Source organism: Penaeus vannamei, chromosome 19 (assembly GCF_042767895.1).
Source record: "Penaeus vannamei isolate JL-2024 chromosome 19, ASM4276789v1, whole genome shotgun sequence".
Taxonomy (NCBI): domain Eukaryota; kingdom Metazoa; phylum Arthropoda; class Malacostraca; order Decapoda; family Penaeidae; genus Penaeus; species Penaeus vannamei.
In genome coordinates, this window is record NC_091567.1 from 28,863,677 (window position 1) to 28,878,676 (window position 15,000).

The window sequence follows — 15,000 nt, forward strand, 5'->3', positions numbered from 1 at the left end:
TTATATTTATTTTATTATTTATCTATTTACTTAGCCTTGCCTAGCTTATCTTACCTTACCTTAGTTTAGGTTGTAGCCTTGTTGCAAGGCTATTAGATCATGTGATATGACTTGAATGTCAATTTTGGCTAATGCTATTCTTGTTATATCATAGTCTAATTTCCATTACTTGTTATTATACTTCTTATGAATGAGAAATGCCCTGCAGTTTTTAATGTGCATTTTTGAATCCCTCTCTTTGACATTACCATTGTGTATGGTTTTGAGGCCATATTGCTCCTTTTTTTTTTTTTTTTTTTTTTTTTTTTTTTTGCTCGCTTTTTTTTTTTTTTTTTTTTTTTTTTTTTTTACCATCTAGACTGGTGGTATCAAGAGATATTGACACCTACAATTTCATCTCATATGTATGGTATGTGTTTGAGATTATATCTGCTGTCAGGGACATAATTTTATTTTGTAAACATCTCTATTTTAGATAACAGAAGTGAAGTATTGTTGACAGAAAGGTTTATGCTACTTTTGTAACCCAAGGTAAAGGAAACCCCTTTTTTATGTCTTCTGGCTATATATCTCTATCCATTTACCAAGGGTCTGGGACCCAATGTAATTGGATTAATTTAATTTTTATATACAGCGGTTTCAAGATTTTTAAAGGGAAAAATTATTCTGATTGCAAAAAAAAATATGGATATATTCCTTTTAATGTATAGAAAACCCATTCAGAATAAAGGTTAAGAAGATTCATTCTTTCTTTTCTCTTGGCCTGTAATTAAGCATTCAGGTATTTTACATGTGTATACTATACATGAATAAAAATTGTAATGATTCTTAGAGGCTACATGGAAATAATCTAAAGACAATTTATACAGTTATCTCTTTTCTCTGAAATCATATGCAAATATTTAATTTCACAACAGCAGCCTCAGAGCACTCAAGGCATCATTATGAGCTGTTGTACCTGCTACGTAAGAATATAAAAAGTAAGAGACACAGTCTGAAGATTTACTCTTCTAATTTTTTGCTCTTACTGTGACCTGATTTTTATTTTATCACATTTGTGTGAGCATTTGCTACTCAAATTTCAACATCACTTGCACATGACTGCACATATAATACTTCACAGACTGTACACAAAAGTGAAGACTATGAAAGACATAATTATATGAAATAACACATACCCAGTCATGTTACATTATTATTGTTCCAAGTAAATACCTAATAATATTTAGGCCTCTTTGTCATACCAAAGAATCATTCATTTATGTATAGTAAGAGTAAAAAACATTCCTCAAAACATTTATAAACATTCTTGAACATTTTTATTCACTTCTCAAGCAAACCTGAATATACTGACATCCTTGAATACTGTTACTTTTTGGCACAAGCTCCTAAAGATTGTCATTTTCTTACAAATGATGTCTCTTGCCCTGGATGTAGCTGATTTTGTTTTTAAGAATTGTCAAAATCCTACTTTATATTAGTTATAATTTCTGACTGATATGTCTAGGACGATAAAAAAAAAAAAAATGTATGGTTGCATAAAAAAAGGTATATACAGCACTGATTTCTGAAATGTAACCTTCAAAAATAACACTGTATTATTAGATGCAATGCTTACATCAGTTAATTAATGTGATAACAATTCTAAACATTATTTTTGCATCAAAATGATATGCTAACATGATTATTATATACATATTTATATTACTTACAAATAAGTAACACATCTACCTAATTTAGTATATTACTCAAACTTCTTAAACTATTGATTTTTTTCCTTTCAATTATGTGTATAAATATTACATTATAAATTTGTATCCAGGAAAATCACCTACAGAAATGGAAATGATTTTACTTCAAAATCATAATGAAAATAAATCCTTGCTGAAAAGAAAAGAAAAAGTTATATTCCTCTCATCACTAATAATTACTTTAAAAATTCACAAAATAATCAATCAGGTTTATGCCAAAATGTGCCAGTCTGGAATTACTCTCTTGCACATCACAAACACATGCAACCAAAACAAATCAAGAAACATGCAAAACGTGGGGCATCAATACAATAATCCTCAATAACAAGACACTGAAGAGGAACATGAATCAGAGGAAGACATCACTTATACCTTTGAAGAACAGATCAAAGGAAAAATCGGAGTTTGATTAATCAGTAGTGTGCTATGGTAATTTTCTGTACCTAGCTTAGTTAGTATTATAATGAACACAAAAGGTCTTTGTATAAAATGAGTTTCACAAAGTGTGTGAGAAAGAGCAAACATGTTCTTGAACAGAAAATGAGTAATGCTTACATCTAAAAATATTACTTCATATTGTAGCAATAAGTAACATTTCTCGTTAGTGCTTTAAGCTAAAATTAAAAATTATAGTTAATATTTTGTTTTGATTACTAATACATTAGAAATAATGCAATAATATAGGAAATGAAGCTTAATATTTAGTTGTATGTAGTATGTTGTCTTATGAGTATCATAGCCAAAGATTTTTTTCCTTTTTTAATATTTACATTCTTTGCTCTCTGATATACAAAGACATCTTAAAATATGACAATTCCATTAAGTTCCAAGCATGTGGCAACTAAGGGCAGTTACAATGCTACAAATATGTTTTTAAATGTAAATGCGATTAAAATAAAAGCTAATTTCAGATCACTTATATGTTACTGTCCAGCAGAATACAAATAACAATCATTAATAATGCTTACTGCATATAGGTCTGAACATGCAGTTCGAATCTTTATAAAATGAAAGACAAAATATACTTCAAACTAGTTTCACATTATCAAAGCAAATAAATTTAGACACAGTTTTGTCTTGTTAAATAGCTAAAAGGACAAAGAGAAAAGTGAAAAAATCTAGAGTAGAAGTATAATAGAAAGAGAAAGAGAAAATAAATTGCAGAGGATATAGTTAGATATAAACAATAGGAAGATGAAGAAATGAAGTAGAAAAAGAGGAAAAGATCATCAGAATAAAGTAAGATGTAAAAAAGAAAAAAAAAGTAAAAAAGAAAGAAAGAACAAGTGATAATAACCTGACTTCCACTAAACACCATACAATTTCTTCATCTAGACTGCAAGTTAGAAGTATCTACATCTATTTTGTCTGATTCTCTCCTCCTAAAATATTACCCGACAGTAAAGCAATGAACAAGAAAATTTCACAGCCCATTTCTCCTTCTGAAACTACTCAGATCTCTAAGTCTTAACTGAGTGCAATTGGCACAAGTCTATGAAATGTTGAGAAAATTATCTCAATTGTTTTATTAGCACTAAAATATCTTTTATCTTTTTTTTTAAAGCACTTGAACATAGCCAGAGGCATATGGGGAACAACATAACAGTTTCCATGTACAGATTACATAATGATTTGTAATATGAATAAATGCATGTAAAGTCAACATAAAAAAAGAGCAGAGAAATGTAAACATTTTACTTTTGCCTCTTTTATGTTAAACTGCTTAATCTCGGTTTTGTATGTGCTACTGAATTTTAAACTGATGCTGAATAAAATAAAATATAACTTATTACAAAAACCATATTATCAATTACTTCCATTAAAAAAATTGCATTGTTTGGGAACTGTAAGAAAACACTGAAAATAAGAACATTCCTATCACTCACCCTTCAGGAAAGGTCACAAAATAAAACATGCAAACAGGATATATATGAAGCCCTTTGTCTTAATTGATAATCATCAATAATTCACACCACTGGGCTTATAGCAACAGACACTGCAGGTCCAGACAAGAACTAAACTATATCAACAGAAGTACAAAGGTTAGGAAAAAACACAAGAGAAAAAATGCAGATCTAGAAACAAATTTCAAAATTTGAGGCAGAATGATTTATGTACCACTATCTCTGCTCACTAAGGATTGAACTTGTATAACACCTGTCTTCAGTCAACACCCCACTGTAGCCACCTTGTTCTTTCTTGGCAGCTGGGTTGCCTGAGGGTAGTCGTCTTCTCATTAACTAGGGGTCCTCATGAGGGCGTCACGAGGCGAGCACTTTAACCATTTAGACACCATGCCTGCCTACACAAAGGTGATCACTTTTAAGCCTCATACAATAGAAAAATAAAGAAACTAATAAAAGGATCAACTGTAGATAACAGCAAAGCTAACATTAAAGCAAAAGAGAAGCATATCATATTTTCAAATGTGTCTGTCCTCTCATTCTCAATAAGAAAAAAATGAATCATTCATTAAGAAAATAAAAACATAGATCAGCAAGTCATTTCACAATAGGTACAAAATTAATGACTTGACACATAGTAGCACCTGGGGGGGGGGGGGTCAATTCCTACAGCTACAGGACCTGACATGCCAGGGATGACAAAATCTTGTACCTGAGAGTGGAGATCAATGCATAGCTAAGTAGCAGAGTCAGCAGCCACTGGGCATTGTTTATCATAGAAATTACATGGCAGTGAATGTCTATCTATGCCCATAAAAGCAACTTTAAAAGCTTTATATTTTGGATTAGATAACGCTGGAACATATAACAGAGTATTGTGCTCAATGTATTACCTATTGTGCTCTAGATCTGTGCACTGTTGAAAAAAAACAGGACAATACCCAATGTCCTTGTTATTGTACATTAAGTGTTCATACCACTACATTTACTTTCCTTACTCTAGAGTCAACCATCAATTTGTTCATTACCATCTTATGCTTACTTTTTGTGATACTTATGATACTTGGGAATAGCTGGCAACTAGGCACAAATATCAAGGGATACAATATTTGTAAGACACTTTTAGAGAAACCATAAATAACAAGACCTCTTTCAACTAAGAAATCATAATTTCAGATCTGAATAGATATCCATATTGTGCTATAAAACAACTGTGTATATCATTCTTTTGACTTCTACAAAATGGTTTAAATGACATAAGTATGTACTGTATACATAACCAAAAGATGATACAATTATTTCTCCTATTATCTGAATGAATGAGTTTATCACAAATAAAGACATATTATGAGGGGATTACCTTCCCTATCACTCTTATCCATACTGACGTTACTAGATTTTTCTTAATCAAATTCATCTACTCAGCTTTATCCTTTCAGTTGCCTATAGTATGTCTACTTCTCCAGTGACAAATACTCCAGACTTATCTAATAGATGACTTTCTTAAGGCACCTGATAAACTCTCCTCTCCCTGGTCACAGTCATTAATATCATCATCATCAGAATAATCTTCGAGGAAAGGGTTTCTACCTGTTCTTGGTCGAACTGATGGAGGATTAGGTCTGGACTCCTGGTTCTCTTGCCCCTCCTCGGCATTACTTGTGTTTCGAGGAGTAGATGTTTGGAAGCCTGAAGTGTCCTCCTCTTCCTTTTTCTTCTTTCCATTCCTGTCTGGCAGCCAGTCATAGTAGGGGTTGAAAGGATTAGAGTTCTCTGGGCTGGTCATGCTTGAATGTCGATGGGAGGAGAGGTTTGGGCTTGAAGAAGATGTGTCAGGTTGGTAGCAAGTGTCATTATAACTTGAGTTGTCGCCAACATTGAGGGGAGGGTACTTTACTCCGTGGTGTGTTGGGGTATCATTGGCCAAGTTGGGGGCACTGGTGGAGTGTGGAGAAGTGGGATGGACTGGTGCAGTGGGAGGCTGAGGATTCATATGGGAGGGAGAGTTAGGGATGTCGATTGCAGGGAAGTCTTGGAGGTCAGGGTATGCATGGCCTGCAGCAGGATACTGTGGTGGAGCATCAAAGTTGGCATTGGAGGCACCTGGTCCAGTGGGTTGGTTCCTTTTGCCGTGACCACCACTTCGGGGCTCCGGCTTGGGTGGGCTCAGAGACGAGAGGGAGGCTCTTGGGGCAGATGGGTTCAGTGACGAGTTGTTCAAATTGAATCCGGAAGAGTCATTTGTTCCATTGTGATTAGTGATGGCAGAAAGGTCATTCAAGTGTTCCACTGAAGGAGTATATGGAGGAGGAGGGTCTTCTGGCAAAGGAGGTTTGTGAGAGAGACTGTCTTGCCTATATGCACGGACCTGTTCTTTGGCCTGCTGAACAAACTTTTTGGCGGCTCCTGCACCTGCAAATATTATACATAAACATATATCAGCTAAAACAATGCAATAATTCATTTCTCTTCACAGCAATCAAAAAGATAACACAAAAAGACTACTACAAATTTAGGAATAAAAGAAAAGTATAAAATGTTGAATATGGGAAAAACACAGAACAGAATACAAATTATACCTGTATATTTAACGTCATGGAGGTCTCGGTCATGCACATCTGGCAACTCTGATGCAACATTCATATGTGCAGTGAAGATCATAAGACACTTTTGTGCGAGTTCACAGTATGCTGCTCCTACCTTGAGCAAACCCTCCTTCACTCGGATCATCTTCACTGCCTCATTCTCTGCTACACGCTCCACCACTATGGGACGTTTAGGGGGAAGGGAGAGAGAGGGAGAGAGAGAGGGAGAGAGAGGGAGAGAGAGAGGGAGAGAGAGAGGGAGGGAGGGAGGGAGGGAGGGAGGGAGGGAGGGAGGGAGGGAGGGAGGGAGGAAGGGAGAGAGGGAGGGAGGGGCGTTAGGGGGGGAGGGGGGAGGGGGAGGGGGGGAGAGAGAGAGAGAGAGAGAGAGAGAGAGAGAGAGAGAGAGAGAGAGAGAGAGAGAGAGAGAGAGAGAGAGAGAGAGAGAGAGAGAGAGAGAGAGAAAGAGAGAAAGAGAGAGAGAGAGAGAGAGAATGAAAATAAATTAATCAATTATTTAGAATTCACTCACCTACTTACACATACGTCAAAAAATCACAATATCGAAATCTTATCCAATTACGCAGGAAAACCTACCTTCCAGATGCGAAAGATCCCTTGATCTCTCCGCCTGACTCAACTTTTCCCTCAAGAGCCGAATTTCCTCTGCCGGAGCCTGCAAAACCACTAAGATAAAATAGGGGGTCTTCAACACAAACTTTAATAACCATTAGTGGGCCATTTGCAAATTGGAAGTGGGGGTAGTTTGTTTCAAAGAAAAATAATAGGCATCAAAGGTGGTCAATGGCATATTCTGATCTCTTCAAAGTAAAAGTCTGAGATGAACACAAAATGGTTGTATAACTCTGGGACAGAATATTTAAGAATTATGAATATTTCCACAAGAGACAGGATCATCAAGAATATATATATACATATATATATTTATATATCTATGATTATTTATATATATATTCAGCTATACATTTATATGCATTCATATATAAATTTATAACTAAATTTAAATACATATCTTCATATAATGAAATATGTTTATATATATGTACTTATATTCACATATTCATATATCTGTATCCATATCTAAATTTTTATCTCTATTAATAAATCCATAAATCTATATATCTAGTATCTCCCTATTTATGCATCTAAAAGAGAGAAACTTAAAAAAAAAGGAAGGAGAATAGAAAAATATTACCTTCTTGCCTGCCTTCTTCAATTCCTTGCGGAGTTTGGCCTCTCGCTGTTCCCGGCTGGCCAAGGTCTCTCTAGCAAGCGTTACGTGCTTCTCCCCTTCTAGGACGAGCTCGTACTGCGATCGATATTCCTTCAGGCGTTCTGGGTGTGGATGTGAGAAGTAAAAAATTTATGTACAAATTACTGAACTTATGATAAAAATATGATCATGGAGAGAAAATATGGGAAACACTAGCTTGAAATCATAAACAAACACAAAACAAGAGCTGACTGTAAAAACTAAATAAATTACAACAGTTAATGAATATAGAGTAAAAGTCATAACTATACTTATCAATACAATTATAATATAATTTCAATAATCAAACTGCAGTGGAATAACATCATTAATAAGCAAGATCCTATCTCACTTCGCCAAACAAACAAAAAGGAATTAAAAGAGAAAGAAAGAAAGACAGAAAAGAATTATCAATTAATGGATAGACTTCCCTCCCCAAGGCCATACCCGCAAAGTCCCTCTGCACATCTGTCCACACAAGGGACAGTTCGGCAAGGTGGCTGAATGTTTCTGCAATGGCCCTGTTCTCATGTGCTGCAGCCCAGCGCATAGTGTCTTCGGAGGCTGTTGCTTGTGCCTGGGTAAATGCCTTGAGTGAAGTCCTGACTTCACCCAGCTGTGAGATCACCATCTGCAGCGCCCCATGCCCGCCGGACATGCTCTTCAGGCGCACGCCCGACCTGTGGGGAAGGATGGAAACAATTCAAGAAAAAGGTTGAAAATAATGATGATGATGATGGTGATGACAATCGTCATTATGAAGTAAGGGAAGGAAATTAATTATAAAGAGAGCTGATAGAAAAATGATAATATTGTTAATGACAATAATCATGATAAAGATGATATTATTGATGATAATAATGATAATGACAAAGGTTGTGAAGATGATAATGGTGATAAAGATGAGGAAATTAATAATTATAAATGACAATGAAAATATTATGATAATGATGACACTGATATTGATAAAAACAAAATTGATTATGACAATCAGGGTGATAAACAACAATAATAATGATGCTCATGAAAACTGAACTTTCATTAATGTAGTATTAATAATAATTAATATTTACAACAATGCATTATTCTCTTCTAAATAAAACAGAAAAGACTGCAAAAAATGGATAATGATTATAATCAATGCCATCATAATCAATAATATCAAAGACAATAGTAGTAATAATCAGAATGAAAAAAAAGAACAAGAAAAAAAGAAAAAATGATACACATCAAAAATAACAAAGATAATCATAATATTGAAAAGTAATGAAAACTCAACCTATTAACCAGTACATAAACTGTTCACAAAGTTTTGATTTATTATATACATCTCTTTACGATATTCCTTGAATCCTCAGAAAATAGTTATATTTCCATCACCATTATCACTGTTAGGAAAACCATAATAATATTGAAGAAATACAAATTATACTAGCCATAACAATGAAAAGCATACAAACAATGAAGATAACTATAATAACAACAGTGATAACAATGAGATGAGTGACAACTTGATGATTATGGAATAGTGATGAGATGATGAGTTTATCAATAGATGATTGTGAAGATGACATTGATGATAACAATGATGATCTGACGATGAAACCAGTAATAGTAAATGAAAAAGATGAAGGTGCTGTAATGGATCAGTTGGCATCCAGTCCGAGGAAAGTGAAGATTTGCATTCCAATGGGGTGACAGTTACGCTTGTTGCTTGCCAACTCCCATGCCAACATGACATAATGTCTAATATCTATGGCAAGAGGAATTACACCTCGGTTCTTAAGGCCACAATTATTTTATTATTGGTTTACGGATTTTATTTCTGAAAACCTCTGACATGCGGTAGCAAAATAGAAATTAAAATAATTGGGTGTTTTTACTTTTTTTAGAACAGTTTATTGATTTCTGGAAACGTGACAGGTGATAAAAAAATAAATGAAAAGACAATGACAAAATTACATCACGTCTGGAATCAATACTGTTCATGTGCCTACAGACTGGAATGATTTTTGTTAGAGCCGGTGACATATTGTGCTTGAGACAAATGGCAGATACCATTGTTTTTTTGTTTTGTCTGCATTGATTTATTTTCAAGAAGGTTGGCTATATTGACCATTGGCTCAAAAAATAAAATAAAATAAACATTCCTGTCTCTTTTAGTGTTTTCTGTTTTGGTGTCTTCTTTAACATGGCTATGTGTAGTATATGTAAATTACTGGATTCTCCTTTGTCTAGGTAAATATTTCATTGTCCCAAATATACTTTATTAATGTTTTCTTGTTTGTTTGTATTTACATATTTCCATTTCCGCTGAGTTGACAATATCAAGCTATATCATATCTGGATATCTATCAATAAATTCATACAGTGAAAATGCCTTAACTTTCTTTTTTTAATTTCTAATATCTTCATAATATTCAGTTTCAAGACATCTCCATTAAATATTTGAAGAAAAATAATTGCTTCAGTGACATATATATCAACATGAACCATCAACAACACTGTTTATTAATGTTTTTCACCTACTTCAATAACACAGTGTGTATAGCTACACTAAAAAATCCTGGATTCTGTGTGGTCAGTTGAAAATCCAATGGCAGACTCATGTCCACATACTTAGAAAGCTGGACCTGTTGTCTCTAATTTCTTCAGTGTTTTTTTTTCTCTCTTTTTGTTATTAGTAGAATGGTAACACTTAGCATAGATTATATATTCAGAAAATCAGATAAACGTTTAGAAGACAACCATGCTCCTGTCACTAACTAAGGGCCTCTTACCCACCTATTAACACTTTATTTGGCCAACAAATTGCCAGCATTTCTAATATCAGCTAACTTTATTAATCATAAATTCATATCTAATAGAAAATGCTTAATAACATACTTATTACAAGGAATTCCATAACACTTCAACATTGAAAACCTAAATTCAAATAATTAATACATATTTTCTAGAAATCAGTAACATGACCATCACATTTAGTAACAAAGATTCTCCCTCCCTTCCTCACATCTTCAACCTATTCACCTTAATTACAGTTAATAATTACTTGAATGACTCATTATGCAAATTAGTAATAACGAAATAATTTTTGAATGACTCATATCACTTTATCACTAAAGTAAACCTGCAGAATCTAACTGCTCACATGTATAAAATAACCTGATCTTATATAACAAAATGTCAACTAAAAATAACATAAAAAGTAAATCCAAACAAAAAATACCACAAGATACCACTTGCATCTCCTTTGTTCCCTCAAACTTCCCATGACCTTTTCTTATTTTGTCAAAACAAACCGCCGAAAACCACTTTAAAATCTCAATCACTCTTCAGAGTCCACGTTTCCTCACCTGCGGATCGCCTTGGAAGCCTTGTCCATCTCTCTCACCAACGGAAGAAGAAGAAAAAGGAGAAACGAAGAAGAGTGGCCGGTATCATCTTACACCAAAGGTTTCCTCTCCCGTTTGTTTACATTCGAAGTTTATTTACAGGCAGGAGCACGTGCCAGCGATGGCCATAGAAAACGCACGGGAGTAGGGGATACAAGAGCATATTGAGAAAAAAAAATCAAGATAATCAAATGGCTATGAACACACATATATATTCACACAGTGATAAGCATTGATACACAACATTACCCAAGGTGAAACCGATATATCAATATTTGGAAATTGACTTAAGTGATTCCAATACATCGATTCTACGTATGGTTGAAACGATACTTAAATCGTTACCAATACATGTATCGCCGAAAATTTATTGAAAGAAAATATCCCAACTGATATGTAAACATGTAATTTGGATGTTTGGTACACTGCAAAGATTTTCTACTGTGAAAAAATAAGCGTTTTTCAAACAGTACCATGCGTATGTAATTTTTAATGTTTAATGTCTGAAAATAAATGTGCTAGACATCAAAGGTCATATAGCACTATGGTAAAGTAATGCGTCACAGATTTAAGAGCGTTATTGGAGAGTATGGTTGTGAAAAGAGAAATATGGAGGGGGGGGGAGTGAACTAGAACAGAAATTAGTATAAAGGGGAGGGTTAAGGTGGTAGTGCGTGAATAATAGTGTATCTGTCACTGGGGAAGGTATAGGAAAATGTTCTAGGAAGAATAGAGATAGCTGTTGAAAAGTAGGAGAAGAATCCGGGGAGATGAGAAGGTGTTAGGTGTCAAAGATTAGAGGGTGTTATAGGAAAGTATGGTAACGAAAAGGGAAAAGAGGGAAGCAAATAGAGTAGTGATTAGTAAATGGAAAAGGTTAAGGAGGTAGAGTGATTAAGTGAATTGCATTGTATCTGTGATTGGGGAAGGAATAGGGATAATAGGTGATAACGGTAGGTATGATTGTCTTAGAGGGTTGAGATAAAAGATCAGGAGTAGGTGAAGGAGTGGTGTCCGGGGGTTCAATAGGGAAGGTGGGGTCTGGGGAAGGGTATTGTGATAAAAGAGATTCACGTGTGCATCCAGGAAGGAGTGGGAGGGATGGTGGGGAAGGATGGGGTTTTAGGGGAGGTTTTGGTTTGGGTGGTATGGGTGGTTGAGAGGATGAGGTATGTGGAAAAGAATGGGGTTTTGGTTTGGGTGGTTGAGAGGATGAGGTATTTTGGGACGGGTAGTAGGAGTTACTAAGTGAAATGCAGTGTATTTATGACTGGGGAAGGAATAGGGACATTGTTCAAGGAAAACAAAGGTGGCTGTTGGAGAAGTAGGAGGAGAATATTTGGGGGATGAGACAGGGGGGACTGGGGAAGTCGGTGAAGTATCAGGAAGAATGTCTGGAGGGGAGGGGTCTGGAAAGGGACACTGTTGTGATAGAGGGGATTCGTGTGAGTGATCAAATGGAAGCAGTAGAGAGGGTGGGGTATGTGGGGAGGTCGTAGGAGGAAGGGGGGTGGAGGAAATTTGAGGAGGATGGATATCTGCAAATACTTCAAATGTAGAAGGAGTAGGAACAAAGGGATTGGGGGGGGGGGGTGAGCGAGCAGAGTGTTCCCTTGGGTCATCTTTAGGAAGTTTTGGATGTCTTCAAGGGTTTCTGGAGGGGTGTTGGGAGGACTGAGAAATAAAGGTTCTCCTATGAAGAGAAGAGATAGATATCTGAGGAACAGACGAAGAGGAAGGTGTCGGAGAGAATGCAGTAGGAGAGCGTGGAGTAGAACATTTAGGTTGCCTAGTAGGACAAATAAAGTGAGGAGGAGGGGTAGGTATCGGGGAAGTGGTAGAGATTAGAGTATCTGGATTTAGAATGGAAAGCGGATTTGACTGGTGGATAGGGTGAGTAGACATAGGACGTAGGTTTAGGATATAGGGGAGAGATACCTGGGGAGATGGTTAAGGAGCAGAGCGAAGGATTGTTTCGGAGTAAGTTGAGAGAGAAAAACCTCGTCGTCGTGTTTCCTGTCTGGCCTCACGTAGACTGAAGCCTATTTTAAATGTGAGGACTGCTACCTCACATTCAAATTTATAAGCAGGGCAGCTCCTATAGAATATATTACGGGAGTCGCCACAATTGGGACATGTACGTGACTGAGCAGGGTAATTTGAACAGTCATGACCAGGTTGGGCACATAGAGGACAGCGGGCTGTGGAGCGACAATGTTGGGGCTCGTTGGTCAATACACCAACATTTCTGACATTAACGAGGAAGGGGTCGATATTGTCGGACATGATAAGACAATCCACCAATATAAACCTCATGGGGGAGGTCTTGTATATGGAAGCTAATCTTGGCAATATTGACGGGATTTACGTTGGTCTCTGGGAGGAAGAGTGTAACACTGTATTGCCACTGTATCACATTCTGCAAGGCAGGAAAGTAGGTCATTTTCAGTCTGACCAGTCCCTGTTGTAGATGGGACAATCATTTGGGGAATAGAAACAGTTCCAATACAAGTATTAAGAGAGGGGTGAGGTTCGGAATAGTTCTGCGGGGAGGAGGACAATGCGGATGAAGAGTAGTAATAAGGGAAGAGCGGGTAGACATCGAAGAGGACCGCAGCAGGAGATGAAGAGGAGAATGTTGGGGAAGAGGAAGGGGTGCTTTCTAGAGGTTGAGTAATAACCTGGGTGGATGTTTTGGAATAGAGTTGTTTGTAAGCGTCGAAGAAGGGGTATTGGTATCAGTGGTCGGAGCCGTGGTCAAAGGAGGGGCAGGGGTCTGAAAACCATCAAAAGGAGGGGCAGGGGTCTGAAAACCATCAAAATCAAATTCAGATAGGCTATTTGATGAATGGGCAAGCCTTAATGACCCTTGTAAGGGTAAAGATTCTTCATTATTGACCATGATAACCCTAAATAAACGGGAAAAGAAACAGGAGGTCTCCATATAGGGTAAGGGTTAGACAATTAACCAAGGGAATACCGTGCCCATGTCTCCCAGTGGCCGGTCGTGACAAAGTCAACCTTTCATCCTTCCAGGCACGGCTCTCACACCTTAGGAATGAGATAGAAGAAGGGAATAAAGAAGATACGGAAGAGGAAAGAAAAGATCGAGGACCAAACAAAATTAGTAGAGGCAAGGGTTGAGGCCCAAGACAGGGTGATCCCCTACACTGGGCCTCAGTCCTCGTCTCCTGAGCCCTCCCACGACGACAACGAGCTAGGTATTGGGAGGGGTATCATGCGTGGATGTTTTAATGTAATATATTTTTACCAAGCAATTCCATTCGAAATAAATTATGGTTCCTATATTACAATAGCAACAATAACAGTTACAAGTAATAGGTGAGTCCATAGGAAAGAGAGAGAGAGAGAGAGAGAGAGAGAGAGAGAGAGAGAGAGAGAGAGAGAGAGAGAGAGAGAGAGAGAGAGAGAGAGAGAGAGAGAGAGAGAGAGAATGTATACATACACACACACACACACACACACACACACACACATATATATATATATATATATATATATATATATATATATATATATATATATATATATATATATATATATATATATACATATACACTGTTGCGGTGCGGGGACGTTAGGCTGAGTATTTTGAGCAGCTGTACCAGGTTGACCCACCAACAGTTAACTTGGATGCGGGTAGTGTCGAGATCCCGCTGCCGGATCCACCTATCAGTGAGGACCCTCCCTCCCTAACTGAAGTTAGGGGGGCGATTTCCAAGGTGAAGAGTGGTAAAGCAGCTGGTATCTGCGGCATACCAGCTGAACTGTTAAAGGCTGGTGGTGAACCTATGGCACGGGGGTTACATGCTGTCCTGGGGCCGGATTCACTAACATACGATCGTAACGCATTTACCAGTGGTCATTTACCATTGCGTTTACCAGTCATGGCAAAGCGGGATTCATGAAGAAATGGTAATTTGGATATGCTGAGTTACAATCGTAAATCGACTCATTCTAATGGTAGCCAACAGAGGGCTCTAGTAAAGCAATTCAACCAATCAGCGAGCGCTATACATAATCTTTTAGGTTCCTTCGGCCAATCACGTAACATGTAAACAAAACTAGACACAG

General features: G+C 36.7%; 2 protein-coding genes across 3 annotated transcripts in view; one reads left to right on the top strand and one right to left on the bottom strand.

The window, feature by feature from the left end:
* Window positions 1-740, top strand: part of LOC113803419 (uncharacterized) — a 29,127-nt gene extending 28,387 nt beyond the window's left edge. Inside the window, exon 5 of the mRNA XM_070134154.1 lies at window positions 1-740. This exon is cut by the window's left edge and continues 2,345 nt beyond it. The gene's annotated coding sequence lies outside the window, so the exon portion shown is untranslated.
* A 7-nt stretch (window positions 741-747) lies between these two features.
* On the bottom strand, window positions 748-11,039 carry LOC113806997 (uncharacterized). 2 transcript variants are annotated; one of them, XM_027358145.2, is made up of 7 exons: window positions 10,867-11,039; window positions 7,958-8,190; window positions 7,454-7,593; window positions 6,835-6,913; window positions 6,235-6,420; window positions 5,246-6,067; window positions 748-4,053 (listed from the first exon to the last, which is right to left on the bottom strand). In XM_027358145.2, exons 1-7 carry the CDS (start codon window positions 10,893-10,895, stop codon window positions 4,037-4,039), a joined length of 1,506 nt encoding a protein of 501 aa, XP_027213946.1. In that variant the 5' UTR covers window positions 10,896-11,039; the 3' UTR covers window positions 748-4,036. The 2 variants fall into 2 exon arrangements, with proteins under 2 accessions (XP_027213946.1, XP_027213938.1); XM_027358137.2 differs by having other exon boundaries at window positions 748-6,067; window positions 10,867-11,038.
* Between the last annotated feature and the right edge of the window lie 3,961 nt (window positions 11,040-15,000).

Excerpts from the sequence above, each read along its gene's own strand:
- LOC113806997 (XM_027358137.2), bottom strand. The coding sequence starts at position 10,895 with ATGGACAAGGCTTCCAAGGCGATCCGCAG. Across the intron at positions 8,191-10,866 it reads GCTTCCAAGGCGATCCGCAG|GTCGGGCGTGCGCCTGAAGA; the intron begins GTGAGGAAACGT and ends CCTTCCCCACAG. Across the intron at positions 7,594-7,957 it reads TGTGCAGAGGGACTTTGCGG|AACGCCTGAAGGAATATCGA; the intron begins GTATGGCCTTGG and ends ATCCACACCCAG.